Here is a 26,300-nt window from a genome sequence, read left to right on the forward strand (position 1 = left end):
AAAGCCTGGTTCCGTAGTGGGATTTTTAAGAAGCTCTGGATAGTGCAGTGCTGTTAGCCGCATTCATTTCAAAGGATATTGGAGTATGAAGTTCACTGCTGTTCAAAAGCATGGTACATTTGATGGGTTACACATTCTCCCACTCATTTCCACTTAAAATACAATATGTGGCATGTGGTGGATGCTTTCATCCAAATTGCCTCCGAGGAGTGGATAGACATTTAGTTTCAGTGACCCCGGAGGGAATCAAACTCTTGAAACCCTTGCAGTTTCCTCTTTGAGCCGCACAGGACCACAAGGACCACTTTGTCAGCAGCAACAGAGGGGGCCTCTTGATGACAACACATTTTATAATGCTGTGGTTAATGTCTTTGACAGACTGTTGTTTTGCACAGGTCACGCAGGTATGTGGCCCTCGTTTAAAAATAGCGTAGAAATTGAGAGCTTAGCAAAAGTGCGTAATGGTGGGATCATATTTAGATCTTAATGAGCTGAAGCAAACCATTTCTCCAGTATATTGTGGTATTAGATTTAATTCTGAACCTGTATGATGGAGCCAGTCCAGATGAGGGCACAGCAATTGTGTGGAATGCTAATTACGATTTAATCTACAGAGCTTGCCCATGGATACGTTCTTGAACTGAAAACTGTTACACTCAAACGTAAACTCAAGTGTGCAACACATTCCCGATGAGAGGGTGACCAAAAAAAAATACTGGGTTCGTTCACTTTGATAAAATCCAGCTAAAGGACCGGAGCTTCAAAGTTCAAGAGTTTTTGCCAATTTTTTCATATAGTAGACACTGACGGGCAGAGTTGCTCGTTTCTAAACTGAGTGAGCCTATTCCCTCCTGCCCGCCCCCAGTCCTGTGAACGCATACTGTACAGGCCTGCAGCTCATTATTCAGCCTCCAAAGAGAAATCCTGCCATAGACTTGGGAAGATTCACCCCCATGTTCCATTCCCTCAAGGTCTTCTATAGATTCACTCTGTTCGCTGGCTTGTCGAGAGTTTAGTTGGAGCAAAGGTCTCCAGCAAATTTCTCCATCAGTCACATATAAGGAAGTGCTTCATAAAAACTGCATGTCATATTCATGAGTTTGCCTATCATTAGTATGTGTTTATGTTGTTATTCCAGCCCACAGGAGCATTGAAATGAAGATGCCAAGTATTTAAAAAATAATGGCCCCACGCTACAGCACAGATATTTGATTTTACCTCAGGCCCCAGATTGGTAACCCCTGGTAACCTCGCTGTATGGAACAATTTTTTATTGTTGAATTCACACACTATTACAATATATGGCGGTGGTGGGCTGATACTAATGATGACAGTGACTTATGATAGTATCTGTGTCTATGAATTTGTCATCTTACATCATAATATATGTTGTATTAAGAAGCTGCTTTTCTATCCCACCTCCATGTAAAATCATGGAGACCAAAGATACAAAATAAACCATTACAACTTTGGCTCAAGACATAGTCCCAAATCCATTTGCAGAAATTTGAGGCTCCAATAAGTGAAATTTGTTTGAAACTACTGACTATAAATCATTATATAGCTTCACGTTCTCTGTGATGTGAGGAAACCTTAATGTGTGCTGTAAGGTAATGAGTGAGCTACTTAAAAAAATACGAAGTAAAAGAAAAAATATTAAAACCATGGGTCTACAAGAAATTACGTGACATGAAATTTCTTTAAAAAGAGAAGAAAAAGACTTTGTTTATTGTAAAACATGCTCTGAATCCTAATGCTGCCAAGAGCACTTCTATGTCCCTGTGAATCTTGAAGAGATGAAAAAAAAAGAAAAGCTCAGGGATGTAACGTTTCCATCCTGGCTAAATGATTGATGGGTTCACTGGAGGTTTGTGTGGTGTCAGATTTCCATCTTTCAGAGAGACGTCTATTCTAGTTGTCATACAAGAGAGCTCTACGGATACCGAGCTGGTAGTCAGATATGCTCTCCCTGCATGTGCAAGTCATCTGTCTTAAGGACCTATAGGGCAAGCCATTAATAAACAAGGATAGATGACAGTGATCACACACTAATCATAAAAAAAACCTGTAGAATATTGTCCCTGTCCTTCTATATCACGAGTGATCAAAAGGTTAATGATTCACATGTAGAGCAGAACCAACATTAAATCAGTGTCATGGTGTGTCACTACTTAAATTAGAGCAAAGGATTATTTTTTTTTAATCACATGTCGGGCTGCAAATAAAAATTGTTTTGTATACTGATTTGATGATTATTCTTTGAATTAATCATATAGTCATGGAAATGCTCACAATAATTTCTAAAGGTTCACATTGAGGTCACAAATTGCTTGGGGATTTATTTTTTCTACTAACAGTCCAAAACTTGATTAATAAATAATAGAATGATGCAGTAAGCCTGGAAGAGTTTTTGTGAGAGTTAACACATAGGAGTAAGGATTGGGATTGTTGTTTTTTTTCTTGTGGGAATTGTTGGGTTTCTCTGTGATATTATATAGTCCCGACCTTACTATGAAAAGTGCCTTGAGATAATATATGTTGATATTTTGTTATTATAGTCCATATAAATAGAATTGGATGAAATTGAATTGAATGAAAAACTCAGAAATGGACAAAAAAATGTAATTGTTCTCCCAGAGAGGCAAACAAGAGTTATGTTAAGGTAATCTTTTTGATATTATATATTGTTTCATATTTATATTATATTAAAAAAGATAACACCCAATATTAGTAGTAATTATGGTCATTATTAAAAGGCCATTGTCAGTTGACAGATTCATCTATGAGAGTTTATAAATTCATCCTCCTTATTGTTTGTAATTTTAACGGGAAAAAAATGCATCTGTGATCCACACTGTGTATATCATTTTTACAGTCCAGTGCCAACAATCACATGGAGGAAGATAAATGGCAACATCCCCAAGAAGGCGAGGCTTCGTAAGTCACAGGCTGTGCTGGAGATCCCCAATATTCAACTGGACGACTCGGGAACATATGAGTGTAAAGCTGAGAATTCAAGAGGGGGCACGGCTTTCAAGGGACACCTCCAGGTCTACAGTGAGTCTGAGCACGTTCCTGTTCCTCTGATGGTTTAAGTCACACATGCAGCATGAGAAAAACAAGTGTTGACGTGTTGCATCCCAGGAATTCTGCTATGCAGTCGAGCGAGCACTGTCTTAAACTACTTTCTGTTGAGCCATTTTGGTCGTTCTGCACAGATTTTTAATGATGCAGTCTTTATCTAGACACACTTTTTTTCAAATTCAAGGCTGGGGACCAGCGCTGGTGCCTGTGAATTTGCTGACCACTCCAAGGTCCAATTATGAATCCCATCACATATTATCTGAGAACAAGTGTTCATCCTCTTAACAAACAAGCTGTTTCTTTCAGCTGAGAGAAGTGAGCCACTCTAACAACATAACTTTATCATGTTCTGAACATATTTCTCTATTTAGTTATAATGTAGTTGAGACCTGTTTTTAATTATTGTTGTCATAAAAAAACTTGAATGTCAGTTGACACAAGATATTTCAATTGTCTTTTTTATGTGATATGCATCATTAAATTAAAATAAATATGTTGCTTTGAAAACCAGTAGTTGGGACCTAAGTGTATCTACTGTATACTTACATTTTAAATCGAATGCGGATGTTGTTCATTTCAACTTAAATTAGGACTATGACTACAAATATCAACTAAAAACATAGAGAATTTCATCTTTAATCAAAACAGTATGTTTCCATCATGGATAGTGTATAGTGCATTTCTGTCTTGAATGTGCAGCAATTAGGATGGACCTCAGTTAAGAACAGTTTTCAGTTTCTTACCAGTGTGAGGCACCTGTAAGATTCTTTTTTGTTGTTGTTTTTTCCTCTCTGTTTGTGCCATGTGCACAGTCCGAAGACAATGGACTCCCTCGGCCTTGGTAGGACACATTTCAAAGGCCCTTTGCTTCTTGGCAATCCCCATTCTGTTGACATCACCAGGAGAATAGGGAGTCTCATTTGTAGCAGCCTCACGCTTAATGTAATTTACACAGGTCAGCTGGTGGTTTGAACTTTCATTGTGTGGGAGCCTATCTCGACCATAACCCTTCAATTAAATCACGAACACACAAAAAGCATTTGTCCAAGGCTGGCAAGGTGTGTCTTACTATACACGACCTAGATAAAATCTTTGTTCCTAGTTTATAGTATAAAAAGAACAAAGATGAAACTAAAATCTATGCGGACGCCTTATCTAAACAAACAGGAATCACATCGATAGGGATGTCAGGGTCAGTACTCTTTTTTAATGTGTCTGTGCATTTAAAATTGTATTACATATTGGTGTTACATAGTGATGTCACCATGTGTAGGTATAAATCTAATTTGGAAATTTAAATTTAAATAGGAAAATTGTCGATCCTTCCCTTTGAACAAGACGGACTGAAGGTCTCCCGGTAAAAAGTCCTTTGAAATTTTACATTCTTGAAAATGTTCAGAAAAATTAAAAGTGCACAACCACAGATACAAGACCCAGTAGACGACAATAAACTACAAGATGGAGAGAAAGTGCACACGGCCTACACAGGGTTCTGATCTTGAGTTGTGACTCTGTGTACAGCATGTGGAGTTGGACAGGAACTTGTGGTGCAGCCTGGAAGAAAAGAAAGGAAAAGAAAAGAAAGGAAAAGAAAAGAAAGCTTATTGGTGAAGGGGCCCCCGGGAAAGGCAGTGAAAGGAGAGAAAACAACATGTTCACGAACATGATTCACTTGGAGAGATGAGATGAGGGGAGAGGAGAGGAGAGGAGAGGAGAGAAGAGGAGAGGAGAGAAGAGGAGACAAGACAAGCTTTCCTCTTTTTGACAACAGTGTGACTCTGGGCCCCATCAGTGAAAATCCCTGCTGCTTTTTTGTGAATACAAACACAAAATCTCAGAAAGTGCTTTAATCAGAAGTACCTGGTCGTTTAGTTGGCGGTACTCGGTCTTGACTAGAGGTGTGCTGGCAAAACGTGTGTTTTAACCACAATCCACAAAGCTCGGACATTTGGACAGACCACTAGCCTTACCAGAAATGAAGGTTCAGCATCAAACCTCATTATTTTACCCGCCGAGAGCTGTTTCCAGTGGTGGAATGGTCTGCCAATGTTAACTCTTGTTTTGCATCTATTTCTATCACTTTACCAATGAAGTTAGCATGCTATCCAGGCAGCCCTGTAACTATATAATTGCAGCAATGGCTCAAGCTCTTGGCAAGTGACCATCACCACCAACCAATCCAGGAAAGAAACCACATTATGTGGCAGACAAAACTTCCATATGAAAACGTCCATATTAGTACCCTTTGAGAATTAATTATGGTTGTGGAATAACATAATATCCCGTGAGGAAAGCAGTTAAGGTGAATCAAACCTGGTCAAAATTCTCACAGCCATGTTGAACGAAGCAAGTCTGCGATCAAGTGATAAACTGCTGCAAACGTTTATGAATGAATGGATTCATTTAATAAATTCATCAATTAATTAGAAAAAAAATACTTTATTTTAAAAAACAGACTTAATCAAAGCTCTACAAACAAGTCATTGGTGTTTTGAACATCATTTAAAACACTTATCTTCCCTATATTCCCTGTACCTTTCTTTGAGAGAGAGAGAGAGAGAGAGAGAGAGAGAGAGAGAGAGAGCGTGATATAGGATCAGAAAAAGAAAATGTCTAACTCAAGTTTTCCAGGGGGGACGGGAAAAAAGAAAGTCAGTGTATCAGGGACGTTCAAGGATTCAAGGACTCTAATGTAAAGTGACATCAAAAGACTGAAAACCACATACATAAAAAGGCAGTGTACAAAAAGAAGGCACGCTAAAGGTTTAAACAGTGCTCAAGGTGAGAAAAATAAATCATGAAGACATATTTTTGCCCCTTTTAGTACTGTTGCATTATAAAAAAAAAAGGGGGGTTTAATGCATTACTATATTCAATATTTTAAATAAACCTCTTACAGTGTGTGTTGACAGGGCTGGCTTTTTTGTGTGTGTGTGTGTGTGTGTGTGTGTGTGTGTGTGTGTGTGTGTGTGTGTGTGTGCGTGTGCGTGCGTGCTTAGTTAGTTAGTACAGGTAACCATTTATTTGCCTTTTGTGTGTTTCAAGGATATAGTATTATTCCTAAATCTTTTTCTTTCTTTTTTTCTATCTTCAAGCCTCCCCTCAGTGGGTCAGAATGATTAATGACACTCAGATGGATAGTGGAGAGAAGCTCCAGTGGGAGTGCAAGGCCACAGGGAGGCCCCGGCCCACCTATCGCTGGCTCCGCGACGGTTCGCCCTTGACATCCCAGGTACCCACCTCACTACGCACAGCAGCATGTCCTTTTGTTGATTGCACCATGAAACATCTGAATTATTCCCACGAAACTGCACGTCCACCATGTGCAGCTTTACGTATAATATATCTATAGCATAACCCAACATGAGCTTCCTTTATACCGTTTCTTTCTTTCTTTCTTTCCTATTCACAGGGCCATGTCGAAATAGTGAACGGAGATCTGACCATTCACAAAGTGCAGCAGACGGACTCAGGAATGTACCAGTGTGTCGCAGAAAATAAATATGGGGCCATCTACTCCGGTGCTGAGCTGAAGATTTTAGGTATTTACATTCATATCACAGCCAGTATCATATAGTAATTTATATTGATACCAAACAACGTATTAAAAGCCTGCATTTAATGCGGTTAACGTTTGTGCTTTGCCAGGCACATTTCTTAGATGCAGAGAATTAGATTGCAGACCAAGTACTGGCATCTGAATAACGTAACCAGATGATAGGTAAGGGAGATTGAAATGCAAGTGGGGACTGTGAACTGTGAGATGTGCTGATTGCCAATCAATGGCCCCCTGATTTTGGCTGCATGAATAAAAGAAGGACCCTTATGGCTGTATTCAATGAGGTGCCTGCACACATCAACTCGAGGAGAGAGTCGTGCATTATTCTGCGCGGGATGAAAAACAATGACTGGTAGGTATGGATTTATACTAATGGGAGCAAACACTAGAAGAGAGACATCAATGTTTTCTTTGATGGAGTTTAATGACTCCATTATGGGTCTTATCTCCGCTCTGTTGTTTGTCATCAAAGCACAGACCACATCTGAATCCCATCAAACCTCCACTCCGGACTTGACTGCCGTCAGATATTTAAACGTCAGTGCTATTATCATTTAATAATCAATTATAATTGTCAATAATTGCCAAGTACACAACTAAACAAGTATGATTAACCTTTTTTTGTATCAAACAAAAATTCATAAAGCACTTTGAAATTTAAGGACATTAAAAGCCAAGGAAAGTGTGTTCTGCAGCTGTTAAGGCTTGAGGCTGAAAGCATAACAGCCACACTGAATGGCTGTTCACTGTTCTGTGTTGATGCTCTATTTTCTCCTTGTCATCTTCTATACTGGGACACATCTGGTGACACCCGTTCCCCTTTCTTGTTTCCCCGAGGGACAGTTTGATTTACTGTCCGCATGGCATGCCCTTTTTTGAAGGGAATCTGTGGCATTTTGAAAATCTCACTGCGAGTGGTCAAAGTGTGTGTGTGTTTTTTGTCTCAGTTTGTCCATAATAGTTTTTTTTTTCCCCCAGAACCATCAGGTTATAATCTGGGAAAAAAACATCCACTGCTTAGTTGATTTAAGTACACTGCGTTGTCCGCAAGGGTCAGAAGTTATAGATTTTAATAAGCTTTATGTGAGCCGACGAGGCGCTGCGTTTGCCTCTCTTAGAGTCACAGTCGCTCCGATGATATTTCGAGGCCGGTGATGAATGTTTTCATAACTATACCCCCCAGGCATCTCTTCCCAGTGATCTGTGCTCTGTGGAGATATCCACAAGCAAACACTATCAGGACAGATTACATGGCTAATAACAGCCTGAAGATGAGCGATCACTGGAGGCTACATGGGGGCAGCGGCTGCCCTCGTGCCTGTGATCTTGTCCCAGATCCAGCTCTTCTGGGAGGGTCGCAGGTGAAGCAATAAGGGCACTGCTGCTACCAGCTGCAGGCCTGTTCTTATTTTGATTAAAACAAATACTCACAGCAACTTCTCCGCTTCCGGCTGCTGTTTCTGTCCGGAGGGACCTCTGCCACTCAGGCAGCTACTCAGGCTCAAAGACGCGAGTGTTACAGGGAGAGGGGTCAGCCCGTAGCTACAGATGGGATTGAATTGTCATTGTGTATAATGTCACGTATAAAGCGTCATTCAGGATTTGAATAATCGCAGCTGACAAAGCCTTGCAGCCGGTAGATGGCCGTGATGTGTAACACGACTCCATACCAGGGCCACGTCAACTTTAGTGCCTGAAGCCTTATTTAGAGCATTACTGCTTAATTTGTTCTCTTGCGCAAGCAATAATGGGTTAGGGTTATTATAAATGTTTATATTATGTATTTATTATTCACTCAGGCTGCCTGGTTAAATGTGGGTTAAAACAATTTGCCTAAAAGCAAGGCAAATCATCCAGCCAAGTCATCATTAACATGATGACAATTATTTAGTGATTAGACTCCACAACGCAATGCATATTCATATAATTCTAGAAGATACTGAATAAGCACAGAATTAAGACAAAGTATGGCACAGTACATAATACAGAATATGTGAGCATATTTAAAACGGTGCATTTATGTATGTGCATGCTTTGCGACGCCTCCTGGAAAATCTGGTTATTAGTATTTTTATCCTGTAGTGTTCGAAGTCACGATGTGTCATGTTGAGCCCACTAGCAATTTTGAAATAATTATTTTTGAAATACCACAGTTGAAGAGGTGGTATTGTGTTCAGAATTCTGTTACAGCAGCAACATAGTGATGAAAACGCACTAAACAAATGTTTTTACCACGAGGGGGCAGACAAAAATTCAACACAAAGTGAAAGAAATAATATAGTCAAATATTAGCAAACAGATATCATTCAGTAGACACACACAGTAGGCAACATGAGAATCCCCATTTTCCGTTGATCTGGTAGATCTTTTTTAACACATTTGTTTTGACAAGAGCCAAACTTTGGATATAATCATTAAACATACAGTACGAATATGAACCTGTTGACCAATTCTTTTGTTTCTTTTAATACACTGAAATCTTGCGTGTTTGTCTTTCACAGCGTCAGCACCCGTGTTTGTCCCTAATCCCATCCGGGTCATTGCCACCCTTGGAAAGGATGTGTCACTCGAATGCAAACCCAGAGCATCGCCCAAACCTCGGATAACGTGGAAGAGAGGCGACAGAAGGATACAGCCGAACAAAAGGTACGGCGGGTCTTCAGAAGCGTCCTGTTTCAATCTCAAGTAGAAGTAGCGTGGTACATACTGCCTTTCTCTTTTTGATTGTGTCAATTAGGAAGTACTGGTATATGAAAAAATAAAAGCACACACTATTCATATGTTTGAGAAAATTCTACACTTGCATGCAGTTTGTGGGAAGCCGACAGTGGTCCGATGTTCAGTAGGGCAGGTGTTCAAACCGTAACCTAATCTGAAGTGGACTCCTCTGTTAACACATCATGCTCACAACAGCACACGCTGAGTTTATTGCAATATACTGCATATTGTGATAGTGACCTTTTTAATTATTTAAATTGATTAAAAAAAATACACTTATAGATAAAATATCGAAATGGAAATCTGGGCTACAGTAGTGAATTAAATATGATTTATATTGCTGCCACGAAGCACCCCTGGTCATTTATTGGTCGTTCTGTAACGACATTTGAAGAAGCAGAGACATTGTAGAGAGTAGAAATGGTATAGCAGATCCCTACTGTTTGACACATCTTTGGATTTCATAACCCCTAAGCCCCTGCACTTGTACAACTTGTGTCGAAAGGCAAGGTTGATGTATAAGTCTCAGACAAAATCCCTTTAAGGAAAATATCACTGATCACTAGCTCAGTGAGATAATAAATGCAGCAATTTACTATTTTAAGATGCCTGCAATATGGTTTTGGGGCTATTACCTTTCACCTATTTACCCACTCATGTAGACTGAGACTCATCTGTTTTTGAAAGCAGAAAATATATGTATAGTGTACATTTTCTTTGAGGACAGTGGTAGATTTACTCGCTCTTAGTTATTCTATAGTTCCGAGTGTAGAATAGTGAGAGATACAGTTCATTTCCCTGTAAAATATGAGTGAAGTCACTAAAGGTTTGTCTCCCTCGATATCTTTATGTTGGTTTTTCGTCATGGCTTCGTGGCATAAATCCAAGTGTTATCATTCGGGCTCAGGCCTTTGAGGGAATGTCTACATGTCTTGTTGCAACACATCACAGTTTCATTACTGTAACTGAAATTAAGTGTCACTGCACAAATAAAACACCTTGGGTACTGGCCAAGCTCTGGAGACGCATCCCCGGCCCCAACTCCTCCTCCTCACAGATGCCGACGATTTAGACTGTACAATTGCATTTGGAATTCACATGCAGTTTGATGCATCATCTCTCACAAGAAAACAGCTCTCAGTTGCACCTAGAGGGGGCTGAGCGGGTGCAAGGGGCCATCAATCAAGCTGAGCGACACTACCGAAATTATCAGTCACACGCTTAGCATCCTGGGTTTTGAGCGAGAGAACGGGACCCTTGTTTATCAGCCAAGATCCTGCAGTCTGTTCAGCAGCCTCGCAGCAAGGGCAGCCAGCTGATAATCAGATCCTGAGAGTGTCGCTTCTTCGAACAGCACAGAAAAAGCTTCATGGCTTTGACAATTTGATAGAAGTAGACTATTCGGAGTTCAGTTTTAGTATTGTAAGTGTGGAGGTTGGTGCGTATCATACAACATATTACATTTTCCATCAAAATGACAATGGTCGTCAGAGGTAATTTTCGATGTTTATTTCCTATAAAAAAAAAAATCTGGCTTTGATGGATGGGGGGTGGAGATGTTGAGTGTGTCGCTCCTAAAATGGTGATTAATGACCCTGACTTGTCTGGATCTGACAAAGCCCTTTGAGATATTTGTCAAACCCTCAATAATCTATTTTTCAGTGCTGTGGGCACACGCCACAGTGAGATTCATACTTGTTCAAACCCCTGAACCTGTATTTATCTGACTTCAGAGAAGTTGTCACTTAGGAGAGCAGAAAATCTTTAACAAAAGAAAGATTTTGGCAAAGCAGTTACTTAACCTCCTCCCTCAGAGTAATTCATCATTCACCGCTAAGTGCAGGTTTTATATATTGTATGTGTGCAGTCCATATTCTTCATGATCCTAAAGAATTGTAACGTTTCTCACAGTTTCCTCCAATACACCGTGCTTTTATAAGCTAAAACCCAGATCCAATTACAAATGACACTCGAATCGGATGTTTGTTGTAAATTAACAGTACTATAGTGAATTAATGGCCTGGATAACACAGTGTGTTTAAGGGGTCACTGCTCAACCTAATGAAAGGGTGATTTCTATCTAAAAAAAAAAGGCCAAATCAACAAGGGGGGTCACGCGTTTTACAGGTTTTGGCCTGGATGACTCCTGCAAGCATGTTCTGCCGTTACCTTTAGTAAAGTAAAGTGTGGATGGAGAGATGCTCTATTCTTGGTGGAACAGGGGGAGAAATCGAAACAGCTCCGCGTTTATCTGCCATTGACAGCTGTGCGGACTTAATGAAGGTTTGTAATTAACATGGATTTCCACTAATGTTCAGGGCTTTTGTCTCTTAAATAAAAAGTATTAATCCCAGGAGTTTGAAAGTACGTGGCAGACTCAATTGACACCCACAGACTTTTTTGTTTTGTTTAAGACATTAGGTGTGTCATTTGGTAATTGTTCACGTCAAAATTGTGAAGTTTTAAAATATGTTGTATTGACCTTATCTCACATTTTTCTTCACTATGTATGTAAGTATATATATATATATTTCCAAACACTGTTTTGCTGTAATCGTTTAATGCCTTTTTTATGATTTTCCTAAGGTTGAATTGATCTGCATATTCTTTATCCTCAGCAGTCCCTATCTTGTCCTTTCTGCCTCAGTGTCCTTGTAGGATGTGAATTTCCTCCCTAATTTGAAAAATGTCTCCTGGCTGCCGATTGCTCCTGAATTGTCTACGTGTGGCAAGGTTTTCGTCACGCCTTCCCAAATTCCTCTTTGCCAATTTCAATCACCTTGCGCATGACGAGAGAGCTTAGTGTACACAATAAATAAATAAATATATAAAGATACCAAACAATTTGAACAATACCTCTCACACACACACACACACCCCATCCCTCTGATTGTTTGATATGGGATGAAATAGATTTTCTAATGAAATAAAGAACTTTCTAAATGTGCATCCCCGCCTCTGTTAGCCATGCTGAAATCATATTGAGATATAAATATTTATGTTTGGAATAAGAGAGGTTTACAATGAAAGCTGTGGTTCCACAGAAGCCACGATGATATACGTTAACACGGTTCCTGCTGTGTAGCCGTATGCTCACACACCTGCTTCCAGTGTTGTCGGATGCATTTACATCAAGCACGTAATCGCACGAGATGTTAAAGATGTTAATACCACACTGCTAGTGTCCTTCAGCCGGATAACAGGCTACTTACACTTGCTGACGCTTAGTTTTTGTCCCCCTCTCTCTAATACACTTGTGTTTCCCGGGAGGACAGCTCTGTGATTTCCACATCTTGGTTCGTCAGATTTTTGGCTTTAGATTAATTGAACGCGGAAATACTTGGGGGTTTGTCAGGTGGATTCACGAGCGCCGTCCACGATGAATGCACCATTTATTTAGATTTATGGAAATATTGATGCAAAAGAGGAACAAAGAATCATGACATTATTTGATCTTATGTTCACTTCATGTCGTGTAGTGTTCTCCACGAATGTTCTGAAATGTCCCTTTAATGAATTTTAAATTGGGCTGTGATCACAGAAAAGGGCTCCCTGCTGTGTTCTGGTAAAGGCACAAGAGGAGACAGAGTGCATCATTGTACCACATTGAAAGACAGAGGAACACTTTCTCTTTGGAGGCTTTGATGTCACTCTTTCTTCTTTTTCTACAAAAGAAATCGTCTTAAACACCTCAATCAGTATCTATAATAGCATGTGTTTTAATCCTGTTCAAGCTACTCAGTGGTATCTGCCAATCAGATTCATTTTCTTATTTGAATTTTTGCATATTTTTTGAAAGATTTTCATTTCCACGTTTCCTCATTCAAGGTTGCACAACGATCCTTGTTGACTTCACATCCAAGAAGTTTCTGTTCTGCAACACAGTATTAATAACATGCTAGCTGTTTGAATTCATATTTTCCACTGGAATCTCCAGTGAATGATTAATTCAAGCATATCTGAGCAGTTCGTTTCAGCTTTTTTTGTTGTTGTCTTCTCCCCCGGGAATATTGCTATTCCTGTAACCCGACACAAGCGCAAACATACAGTAAAACCTCCGTCCTCAAATTCTTGTGCAACTGTTTGTACGCAATTTTGTTTCTCATACCGGTATTGATTTCTGTGTCCGTTGTCGCAGGATTATGTTGTTACGGAACAACACTCTGAGGATTGTTAACTCCAGCCGAGCGGATGAGGGGAACTATGTGTGCCGGGCAGAGAATCAGTTTGGCTCGGCAGAGATGACTGCCATACTGTGGGTAAAAGGTAAGTGATGCCCTGGGGGCCTTTGTTTTCTGCCAAATTAGTACAAGTCGGCCTCAAGTAAACAGTCCCCAATGTCATTTTTCCCCCTCCCACCTTTTTCCTGCGGTGCCAGGAAATTTATCGCGCTCGCTCGACCGTGAACCACATTGGAGAATCACATTACAAGGACACACTTTGACGGCGCAAAGGCGTCCGTCTCATCGGCCCCGTTCAGACCAGGCTTTAACATCTGTTCGGGGTGGTTTGATTCTGAATGGACAGCTCTGGGTGCAGGTGTGAACGCACCCGTGATGCAACGGCATCTCATTTGAGATGCGACCCCTCAGACTGCATCTGGAGGTGAACACAGGTGGCTGTGTTCTTTGAGCCGGGTGAACGTGAACGTGTCCTGTGCCGCAGCTCACGTCCTCTGACCCCCCGCAGGTTCCTTACGAACCAGAAGTATTTCTATACTTCTTGGTGTTGCCCTTCAATTTGATTTATTTGTGGACATGTTGATTTTCTATTTTGTTTGACTCTTTTAAAGGAGCACATTTGCTCAGCCCCTCTTCGGCTGCTCTCCCTCTCTTCGTCTCCGTTTCACACACACACACACACACACACACACACACACATTAGGACCCGTCTGTCATAGTCAGTCTGGCCAAAAACAACATCATTTTTGGTCTTTGCGTACAGAAGTGATGTACAGGTGTATTTGCACATAGAGCAGGGAAGTGAGATCCGTTAACAAGTGGCCACTGGGGAGGCTTTCTGATGCCAGGTCTGAACTGACGTGCTCCGAGCTGTCCCCCTGTGACTGGATCACTGTCAGAGCCTTAGATGCACCGTGCACACCCTGAGTCAGGGCCGGGCAGGATCTTTTTTGACTTCCTGTCTGGCAAAGGTGAGTGCCATGAGAACCCAGCCCCAGAGTCGGGGTCGGGCTCTCATGATTGCTCTGGCGATGATGTCAAACAGTCGACTGCAGCTGCCTCGGGTTAGCCTGGGGTGACAGTGCAGCAGCTTTGTGCTTCCAGAGGCCATGCGTGTGGAGCTTAGCCCGGTCAGAGTGGAGGTGACCGTGGGCGAGAGTGTGGTGCTGAGCTGCAAGGCAACGCATGACACATCGCTGGACGTGGCCTTCCAGTGGTCCTTCAACCAGAAACCCATCAACTTTCAGCAGGATGGCGGCCACTTTGAATACATCCAAACAGTAAGAGCAAGAGTAAGAGCAAAAGTAAGACAGAGTAAATGTATCATATTGTTTATAGTATCTATCTGTCTGTCTGTCCGCATCTGTCATGTGTTAGCAGACGTTTGTTTGTTTTGTATTCATTGACATTTTGCCCAAACTTGCTGATCTTGTGGATTCACCTATTATTTCCATTTGCTTAGTTATTTTATACTATTAATTGAACCCTTGTTGTAGGTGTTAAACATAATCAGGCCCACTAAATGTCAGAAGGCGTCAGGTCTCATTGGAAGACCTGCATTAAATCACACAATCATATATCAGAGTCTGTGGCACCTGTAAAATCATAGCTTTGTGTGAAAACGAAAACACAAATGGAGACAGACTCATTCTTGTTTAGATTGAAACATGGCCGGCAATGATTTAGAAGGAGGAAGACAAATAATGGAACAATAATAAATATGAAATGTTAAACAAGTGATGAATATCTCCTTCGTAATGAATATTACGGCTTTCGTAGGTATGTAACATGGTTTACAATGTTTCTTATGAAATGATAGCTTTATGAAAATATGTTTAGGAATCCATGCACAACAACTGTATAGTTGTTTGGCCCCTGCTGAGTTGTATGAGCTCTGCTTGACTTAAATGATCTAGGAAAGTCCCAAGGATGCAGGGTCGAGGGTCACCTGGGGAAGATGTAATTGAATGTGCCAAACAAAATGAAATACAGACAAACGGGGAGGTATTTAACCTTTTCCCCCCTTAACATCAAGGCTGCATTGTTAACCTTTCCAGGTCCCCTTCACCTAACCTTCTTTGCTTTCAGAGAGACCAATGTGTTGTCCCTGTTCCTCTTGACGAGTCTTTAACTGTGTGTCTGGTGTGCTAGGGCTTCATGTTTATGTATGGAAACACTGTCTATGTATATGATGTATACAGTAGAAAATAAGGGAAAAACACACTGCAACATTTCATTCTATTTCTACATGAATGTGTGATTTAAATGAATCCCCTCATATTCAAGACCAAATGAATCTTTCTGAACAACACTGTGAGACTTTTTTTGCTTAAACTTTCAAGAAGACTCATTAAGTTTGACATCTTAGATTTTCCCTCTCCGTGATACAGAAAAAAAAAAGGAATTGCCAGAAAGAAGTGGGACTTAGTTATGCCGCTGCTCCTTTATTAACAGTGGATGTTAAACTCACATCTGCCCTGCTGCGTCCTCCACCACTACTCCGATGCTCAGGAGACAAACTATTTGCAGTGACAATCCTTTACAGGCAGAACAGATTCCTGGCGGAGGCATGGTTTGTAATTTTAATCAGGTTTCGTACTAAACAGCTGCCTGTAGACCTTGAATTATTCCCAGTTTTGCCCGAGGCATTTTCTCATTTCAACAGAGAAAGTACGGGTAGGTGAAGAATGTAGCAGCAAGCAAGCACCTGAATTAAACAGGAATCTCTCAAGCCACATGAGCCTCTACAAGATGTTGAGGAATCACACCTTTTCTTGCTAAGCACATTGACTCTTTGCTCTTCTAATTGCCTCACTTCTTCTCTTTTTTAATGTTTTGCTTTTGCAAACTGCAGCAGTCTTCAACCGTGGATCTGATGATTAGGAGCATACTGTTGAAGCATGCCGGGAAGTATGGGTGTCGGGCCCAGACCAGCGCCGACTCTGTGTTTGCAGAGGCAGGGCTTCTTGTGCGAGGTGAGCTTGTTGTCTGTCAGTGCATCTTTCACTGGACGAGGTGCCTCACTGGCCGCCTTGGATTGAATCGGGGCCTCATAACAGAATTCCCATGTTTTATTGAAAGTTTGTTCCCGGACGCTCTGAGAAGGAAGGGAGAATGATAACAAAAAGCGAAAACAATGCACATACGGGTACCTAACCAAGATAGATTTGAAAGTTAGTGAACCGACTCCTCAAGGCACCCACTCTGAAATAATGTTAACGTTTTCTGTGAATCGAGGAAATTGGCCACACATTTGTCTCAGTGCAGCAGGTCTGAGGAGTTGGCTCATAAGACATCAGAAATGTGCTCCTGCTAGAGACAGTTTCCACGTTATTGCCCCCGTCTGATCATCTCGACTAATTTTCATTGTCACTGTGAATTTGGCTGGACAGACGGTCTGTCCGCACGAGCACGTTTAATATGAGCTGTTGAGCGGATCGGATAAAGTGTCTGGTGATCAGATTCCGGGGCGGTGTCTGAATGTGGTCGGTTTTTGACTGACGTGTTTTGACGCTGTGGGCGAGTCATTTAGTGCGTGAGCTTTAATCCGTGGCTCATGAAATGGGGATTGTTTTCTATGAGATGACAAGAAATTATATTTAAAAACCAGTCATCTAACCAAAACTAATCTGAGTTTGAATATAAAGGAGAGGAAAAAAGGAGCGCATCTCTTTGGAAATATTTCTGTAAAAATCTCCCATGAGGTGCTCTTTGGTGCAGGGGTGATACATTTTGATGCAAAAAAAAAATAAAAAATATGCCAAAGCACTCTATAAGCTTTTATTAATGCTTTTATTAATGTATAATGCGTGGCAAGATAAATAGAAAATGCTGCAACCACACGTTGCAGCAACCTTATCTTCATCAGTGGCAAACATCAAGAGTTTCAGAATGTAAACTGGGTTTGGTGAAGGCAGAAAGGTGAATAAGGTTGTTGTTGTCATCTAGAGACATTATTTCACCAAGAGAATGTGTTACCAGGAGAACTATTGTTTGTTTGTTTTTTTCAAATGAAGAATTTGGTGTTGTCTAGCCATATTATTTCATACAAATATTTCAGCCATATATCCACTATGGTAGTTGATGGATTTTAATGATTGTCATTTAACATCAGCACTAATAAAGGGGATGGTTTATGCGATGGTATTGGACTCACTTAAAAGAGGGAGCTGTTCCTATGGTGATACAAAATGCATTTTAATGTCCCCAAATGCAAATGCCCCTCTCGCTGTAACCTTCTAATTGGCACTTTTTGGGGGACACAGTAGATTGGTTTTCATGGGGCATACCAGCTGCCCGCCTTTCATTTACAGCTGTTCCCCCCAGAGTCCTTAGACATTTGCTGTACTTGCAGATTGCATTTACAATTGAAGACTGAGGTAAACATATGTTCAGCTGTATTAAAACACAGGAAGGTCTACCACTCAGTCATGCGCAGCAGAACTGGCAAACTGCCTTCCGAAGCCCCCAAAAAGAGACGGCATCAGTATCCCTTTAATCAGCATGAAAACCTTGGCAGCAGATCTGTGTCAGCCCGACTGCTGCTTCCGTTTAGTACGCCGTGTTCTTGTCTGTTATTTGTTTGTGTGAAGATTACTACAGGGAATTGCTGTTGTCACCATATGCACACAACTGCACATCTCTCTTAATGCTCGCATGGTTGCATCCGTCAGTGCATCTAATAGAAAGTATGCATGATAAGGACATCACGGTACGGAGCAGGTAAGGATGGATTCCTATGGCAGCTGCAATTGTTTTTTTTTGTTTTTTCCCTTCTTATTCTCTTCTGTCTTGACATTTCTCAAGCCTTGATGGTTTAACCATTCACACTTGTTCATTTCTTTGCGTGTCTCTTGACCTTTTTCTCAGGTCCTCCTGGACCCCCTGGAGTGGTGATAGTGGAGGAGATCACAGACACCACAGCCACCCTGTCCTGGACTCGTGGCCTAGACAACCACAGCCCTATCAGCACCTATAATTTACAGGCCCGCAGCCCCTTTTCATTAGGCTGGCAAACTGTCAAAACAGGTAATCAATAGGGAGGAAATTGCAGCCCCTCGATCTAGCAGGTTAATGCGGGGCCATATACAGGCCTTAATCCTGTCCAAAGTCATGGACAAAGATTGTGATCAGCCCCACGAGAGCAAGGTTGCTGTTTTCAAAAGACACAATTAAAAAATGATTGTGGCAATTTACGTCTATGTATATTTATATATATATGCATTAATGCAGTCTTTTAAATCCCATCCAGAAAGTAATGGACCAAGCTCGTTACACTCTGGACAAAACTCCAGGGCGTCACTGTCAGTGTAAGAAGTTGAAATGTAGTTCTCTTTCCAGTTGTCATTTTTAAAGTTTGAACTTGGCCATTGTTTAGAAGACCTGTAGCAGAAAGTCATTTGAGCCTATATCAAATGTCATTGGTTTTAATTGTATTCTGACGTATCAGCATTTAGGGGTAAATTAACATTTAGGCTTGAATTATGTCACTTGTTCGTGTTCATTTAGCAGAAATGCACCTTCACTGCTTAAGGGGGGAAAAAAGGGTTCTTTTTTTCTGTACCTTGACAGAAACACCATCCCTTAGCATTAAAGGAAGAAGGCTCTGTAAACATTTTTGGGTAATCCATCTTAATATTCCATTTGGTAATACAAGCCGAGTTGAAGGTCTGATACCTACTCATCCGCACACATTTATAAATCATACTTTGTATACATTCCTCCCTCATCATGTCTGTTCAACCACATTTAATTTGATCAAGCACAATTAGGACTGTGTGATGTATTGTCAGTGTTGAACTTGTTAAGATTAGCGTGGAGGAGATAGGGCTTTTAGCTCCCACTCCCCGCAAACACAGTTATCAGCTCGTGTTTGAATAGCAGCTTGCTTGACTGAGTGGTCTCATTGTGAGCTGCTTTGGATGATAAGGACATAAGCTGAATGTAGCTTTAGTTAGCATACTGAGACCTCTCTGGTTCTCTTGTGACACGGCTATGCTTTCAGTCAATGTTTGTCTGATGTTGCAGTATCAATATTGACAAAATTTGATCACGGCATCCCTGAAGAAATTAGATTAGTTGTGTAACCTGCTTGTAATGTCGTGCAAAATACATTCATAATCTAGATTTTATTTTTTTTTTCAGTCTAAGGATGTCATTTACAGAGCTCTCAAAGTCGTCTGAAGTAACTGTGAGAAATTGGCTGAAATCCGCTTCCCTCTGTGAAACAGCATATGCTTCCAAATGTGCTCTAAAGCTGCCAGCCAGTTGATGTTCAGGCATCAGAACATCGTACGCCCGGTTTCAGGAAAACTGTATCGTCAACACCTGTTTTTAAAAATATGCCAAATCACAGCGAATCTGGAGGGAAGGTATAAAACTGTTCATGGAGGGAGTGTTAGATTGTTTTGGCTCTGTAGTCTTGCACATTGAATTTGAGGTGAAACAATGGGTGCGAGGTTAAAAGTGTCAACTGTCAGCTTTTGCACGCATGGTTTAAGCTGTGTAGGAGTTATCCACCAGATTTCAGGGAACATAGAATTGAAGTCACCATAAAAAAGTCATTCTATTTAATCATGTAAAACCCATTGTAGTTAACGACATCCTGTAGGCCACGACCAACAGATATTATCTGACATTTTCTATCTTGCCCAGTGCTCTGTTGTTTAGGGCTCAATTCCCGGTCATGGCACGGCTAAAATCCAGGTTAATGCTACCTGCCTACCGCTGACATGATTTAAACCTGATAACTGTAAGCCGCTTTGGACCAAAGCGTCAGCAAAATGAAAGTAATGTAGTTGCAAACCGGTGCTTGTCTCGACCCATGTCCTCGCTTAATGAATACACAAGCAACGCCCCTGTGTGCAGACCCAGACCCAGTGACGGGGGACATGGAGTCAGCTATCGCAGTGGAGCTCAACCCCTGGGTGGAATATGAGTTCAGGGTCGTGGCCAGCAATGCGATCGGGACCGGAGATCCCAGTGCACCTTCGCGAGGAGTGAGGACTAAAGAAGCAGGTAAATTCCCTTAGCGGTCAACCCTGGAAATACACTACGGTCCACTCTCACTTTGACAGACATCACTGTGCAAATCCCCCACAGTCCGGGAACGCATTGTATAATATTCTGTGCTGAGTGCACATTCCAGCTGAAAAAGTAATTTGCCTTCACCCGCCACTTCATGACCATGTCATATTCCCATTGTGAATGTGCTCAAATTTAATTGGGCAAGATGTTGAAAATAAGCTGCTTACATGAATTTCAGGAAGTTTAGTGTTTCTGCTAATGCCGCCACTCGTTTAATGTCCTGAGGCAAAGAGCAGAACAGCGGAATAGACTGTTCATGGAAAGCAAGAATTCACAGGGACAGTCTGGGTCAATGTAATAATTACAGAGGTCAGTGGTCATTTGGAAGTGGCGTTTTTAATATGTCCTTTCTCTTCATCATTATTAACAGACTCATTACTGTATCTTCACACGGTGGCCAACAGAAAAAGGGTGAAATTCCAAACACGGCACTGGATCCTACTATCACTTTCAGTTTGACTGGCAGACATTTGATTGCAGACACAAACACTACACACTAACCATGTTCTTAATGTTTGCCTGTAGTGTTCACATGAATATTCTTTTTCAACACCATTTTTTTGTCTGCTATGATCAGTTTACAAAACAAAAAGCCGTGTTTTATCATTATCTGGAAACATTCCAATCATTAACGAAATAGGGCTCAAATAAATCTGGACAAAAATTTGATGATTGGGACTCAAACAACATGAATATATATAAAAAAAAAAGAAACATGTTCATCAGTGATGCAGTGTTAACGGTTTTTTTAAATTTTTCCTTTTCGTTTCACACAGTCCCATCTGTGGCACCAGCGAATGTAAGTGGAGGAAATGGCCGCAGGCATGAACTGGTCATCTCATGGGAGGTAGGTCCTCTGCCAAAGTCGCTCAGTAGTACAAGCATGGCTGCACGTGTGCAAAAACACAAATGTCACAGTGGGTCTGGTGTTTCAGCAAACTCCGATTTTTGTTGAATAAATAGGAGTTAGCGGAAGCTTTTATTTTCTCTACTCCCACCAAAAAAACCATCTTTGCAGCTTTTGGTTGCGTCGAGTAATGTCAACGACTTCACATTCAGCCTGTGGAGTGTTTCAAAACTCCTCACAAAGGACATTATAATGGTATCTATCTGCAGGCTGGATGAGAGACACCTTGGAATTCAAGATGCCTACAGAACATCCTCTTGCTTTCTAAAGAAACGGAGGCAGAACACTTCCGCAGGTCGTGCGTCACTTGTAGTGGAATTCAAATTCCAATTGTAATTATTGTTCAGAGTTCGTTAAGATTTTTGAAGATTTTAAATGTGCTTATTTCATATTGATTCAGATTCATTTTTGTCACTGTTTTTTTTATATAGGATAATGAGCTTTCTCGAATGTCATCATGAAAGGCACTCAGTAAGATTCATCAGAGGAATAATCTGTTCATTTGAAAGACTGATCCACTTGTCTAGTGAAGTGAAATTGCTATTAGATGTGTTCCGATTCCGATACCAGTATCTAAAAATGCCTACAATAGTGTCGGGTATGTACCACGTCATTCATTTTTTCCACCCAGAAAACAAAGCATACCATACAATTAGATACAGACTGAAGATATGTTATCTTTCTTAACAGTTGGCTGCATGTTAACACTTTTTTCAAGGAATTGCTATTTATTCAAACTGTAGATTTATTCAGTGTTGAAGTTGCTGTTGCTCTGTTTTATACTGTTACTTATTAAAACTTTAAAGGTCTTTTATTGTCATAAGCTGTGGCTGCACTGTAACAGCTTTTTAAAGTAAGCAATTGTTCTTTTTCTGTTTTGACTGTCTGACTAGATAATGAAAGAAGTTCTATGGCTTCATTATCTCTATGTTTTTCAAAGGGTTTAACCTGAGCTGGGCCAAACAGCAATGATAGCAATCATCACTTCCATACAGGGTTAGAAGCATACAGCTGTTAAAAAACATTATATAAGTTTTTTTTCTAATATACTGGTATCAGATCATTACTCTGTATCGGTTGATACGCAAAGTCCAGGTATCGGAATTGGTATCGGGAAGGGAAAAAAGGGAAAAATGGTATTGCAACATCTCTAATTGCTGAACAGAACCATGTCAAAAACAGTCTTGTGCTTTTTAGATAATATTAATAATCACTAATGCAAGTCGTTATTACTTTGATGATGAATCAATCCCAAATAGCATGACAAACAACAAAAAGCATATGACTAAAGGTTTCATGTTAATTAAAATTTGTGTATTTGAATGGAGTTAACAGTATAAGCCAGTGTTTTTAAACATGGTGACTCTCTGAAACAAAGCTGTACCCACTGTGCTGAAAACACCAAGGAATAAAGCACCCTGGGCGATGATTATTTTACATGATTAAATATGGAATAGAAACCTATACGGTATAAATATTCATAGTTTAACTGGAGAAAGTATCACTCTTTCTCCAGTTAAACTTAAAACATTTAAAATGCGATAATACATTTGTATGTGAGGGGATATTAATCATCACCCACCCACTGCTAAGAATATTCCTGAGCCTGCAGGTTCAGAGTTTGTGTCATGATCCAAGAGTGAAAACAAACCCGCTGAAGCAATGTTCACTTTAAACATCTGTACGGAAAGTACAGCTTCAGTATGCGCCTTTAGGATTCCAACTGTCACTAAATAATAAATCCTGCATGTGACTTAATAATCTTGTCGAGGTTGCTGCTGTATGTGGCATTCATTAAAACGCTTCTCTTTTCGTGGCCTGGGAATAGTTGTCAGACATTATTAAGGGGAGATAAAGCATGGTTGATGGACGACACTCCATCCTTGTGGTTCCCATGCTTGAGGGGGGAAAATCGGTCGGATGATTTCTTTAAGATATACAGGTGATTGATGGCATTAGTTTACAGTCAGTTGCATTCACTTTAGGTGAGATTTGATGGGTTGCCGTAGTTTCACTCGGTGTGTGCTGGGGGACCTGCATCATCTTCTTTCCTTTTCTACTCCCCGAACCATCAAAGTGGGATCTAATTAAAACATAGAGGAACGTTCCAGCAGCTCAAGTGAGAAAATGATGTGTAGAGTCTGGAGATGTTCTTAAAATGCAGGAAAAAAAGATGTATTGAGGGATTTGCTGCAGTATTTAAATGAGCATAAGGAGGTCGACATCAGCTGATGTCAGACAACTTCTACCCTGGTGATAAAATGTTTTGCTTTTGACACCCAGTGTGGCATATGCATGAATATTTCTGTGGTGCACGATAAGTGATTCAGTTTTGTTAAGAACGGTTTATTTTGATCTGCCTGAAGAAGAGTTGAAATTTAAAATCCAGCAGAAATGTTATAAATTGCATCGATCAATTGATTGAATTAGAACACACTCAATGAAGTTAAAACTCAAAGGAAGTCTTCAACTAGAAACATCGTAAATGATTTCATTAAGCACATTGTGGTGTTTGGGATAGAAGCTCCAGTCTATTTTAAAGTGGTTACCGTATTCTGTGATTGAGTTTGACGTGCTGCTGAATGATTTTTCTGAGTCTGAGCGTTTTAATATTTCAACATCACTGCTGCAGAAGTCGTTTTCAGCTGACAAACTGTTCAGCACCACAGCTGAGGAGACAAAGATATAATGACCTAGGTGCAGATGCACTCAACTTCCAGGAAACCGTGACCCCATTCGATAGAAAAGGTCGAGTGCGATGCACATTATCTCCAGTGACAAAGAGGTGGGGTTGCGGTCTTCACAGCTACTGTATCTGTGCTGCGGGAGAAAGGGTTTGTGAGTTGTGAGAGGGCTCAGGTGAGCACCCACCATTAGGTCACTCCTTTCCATTTCAGAGCTGAGAGAGGGTACAGACCCATCTGCTGCTGCATTCAACAGGATTTTCTCTGACTTGGTTTCACCGAATTTAAACTCCTCATTGGAGGATTAGATCAGGTTGAGCTGGCTTCAGCTGTTCCAAGAAGGAACAAACCAGATGAGAAAGATCCAAAGAAGGGCTGAATCGATTTGCCCTCAATCGGACCCGTCTTGGTTTAACTATGACCCGGATGGCTGAGAACACACAGATGAAAAAGAGTTCACGGGGCAGAATGGTTTTCCTCGTGACCAGAGGTTCAAGTGGTTAAAGTAAAAAAAGGAGAAAAAATGTAACTTTACTGCTCCCAGAGGGATTTAAGTCACAGCAGCAGCGAAAAAAAAGATGGTATATACATATATATCAAATTTACTCAAAATTGTTTTTGGTGTGATTATTGACACTGACGTTACATGACACGTTATGGGTGTAAAAAGTGCCTGTCATCAGCTTTCACTGGCTCTCCTCATTTTCAGATTCAGCGATTTGATCTGTGCACATATCGTTAGCTGTGGAGAGCATCACCAATAGAGCAAAAACTCCTCCTTTATCATTGGGTTATGGTTAGGCAATAGCACAATAGAAAGAAAGAAAACAATAGCACAGCCTCAAGATCATAATTCTCTGCATTTTAAACGGGTTCACACTTTATTGTCTTAGAAATCTATTTAACCACCCCCGGGTCCCAGAGTTTGAGGGCACAACTTGGTCACAATTCCAAAATGTGCTGACCAAGCTCAAAGAAGGCCAGCTGAGCTGTGTATTACACAGAGCTGCATCAGCCGGGCAAGTGATTAAGATGTAGTGAATTTAAAATTTGGTCCCACCGGAGGGGCACAACGATGATTAACCTTGAGTCTCGGAGTCGTTCCCAATAAATCCAGGGATGTTTATGAATATCTGTTTGCACGCTCAATCTTGACAATGGTGGTACAAAATGTAATAAATCTCACACTAAGTAAAGAGGATATTAGTGTGAACGGTTTCCAAGTGGACAGCTTGGCTGTCGGCCAGGTTCAGGGCGGGGCATGTACAGAATAACTATGAGCAAAGCAGAGAATTTGCAATGGAGATCGGTCGAAGGATATATTAACAGGGGAACGGTGAACAGATGTGGAAGCAACTGACAGTTATTCTTGTAGTTATTAAGTATGGGAGCCAAACTGCCACTGGGAAGATAACCTTCACATGAGGAGAAGTGCACCTCGGTGGCAAATTATGGTGGATAATGTCCATTCCAGATGGGATGGTGTTTGGTGGTAGACCATTCCTATTTATAACTCTAGAGTGTCATTAGCTCGGCTAGTATCACACAATGACGACCTCCTTATAAATAAGTATGTATCCCTTCATTCCAGTTACACAAAACAGTGATTGGAGCTAGCTTAGATATAACCCTTCCACACACTCCCTACAAAATATGATTCATAGTAAAATAATTTCTCACCTAGACTTATTAAAGGAGAGATGTTATGCTCATATTCAGGTTCATTCTATTTTTGGGGGGTTATTACCTGAAAAGGTTTACATGCTCCAATGTCTAGTTAACACATCAGTTTCTTCAGACTGTCCATTCCTGCAGCTCCTCTTTTAAGTCTCTGTCTGAAACGCTTGGTTTTAGCTCCTGTCTCTTTAAGACCCCCCTTCCCAATAAAGCCTAGTCTGCTCTGATTGGCCAGCTGGCAACCATTTCCAGTGCGTGTAGGAAGTCCTATCGCTTTACCCGGCGGGGGCGGGCCGGACCAGCAGCCAGACATGCTTTATGCACGTCCGTATTAAGGTGATCACCATATACGGAAGTGCATAAAGCATGTCTAGCGGAAAGATCGGCCAGACTACTGACAAGCC

At 40.9% G+C, this 26,300-nt stretch overlaps 1 protein-coding gene across 3 annotated transcripts in view; it reads left to right on the plus strand.

Annotated features, from left to right (window-relative positions):
- Positions 1 to 26,300, plus strand: part of cntn5 (contactin 5) — a 90,327-nt gene that overhangs the window by 58,426 nt on the left and 5,601 nt on the right. Inside the window, exons 9-18 of one of the 3 annotated variants that reach the window (XM_035623659.2) lie at positions 2,876 to 3,057; positions 6,180 to 6,316; positions 6,497 to 6,626; positions 9,145 to 9,289; positions 13,500 to 13,627; positions 14,647 to 14,846; positions 16,397 to 16,517; positions 18,412 to 18,570; positions 20,410 to 20,559; positions 21,405 to 21,475. In XM_035623659.2, coding sequence (XP_035479552.2) covers positions 2,876 to 3,057; positions 6,180 to 6,316; positions 6,497 to 6,626; positions 9,145 to 9,289; positions 13,500 to 13,627; positions 14,647 to 14,846; positions 16,397 to 16,517; positions 18,412 to 18,570; positions 20,410 to 20,559; positions 21,405 to 21,475 — 1,423 coding nt within the window. The remainder of the gene's footprint in view (positions 1 to 2,875; positions 3,058 to 6,179; positions 6,317 to 6,496; positions 6,627 to 9,144; positions 9,290 to 13,499; positions 13,628 to 14,646; positions 14,847 to 16,396; positions 16,518 to 18,411; positions 18,571 to 20,409; positions 20,560 to 21,404; positions 21,476 to 26,300) is intronic. The other 2 variants (XM_035623660.2, XM_035623661.2) reach the window with 2 other exon arrangements.

Source organism: Scophthalmus maximus, chromosome 11 (assembly GCF_022379125.1).
Source record: "Scophthalmus maximus strain ysfricsl-2021 chromosome 11, ASM2237912v1, whole genome shotgun sequence".
Lineage (NCBI taxonomy): Eukaryota > Metazoa > Chordata > Actinopteri > Pleuronectiformes > Scophthalmidae > Scophthalmus > Scophthalmus maximus.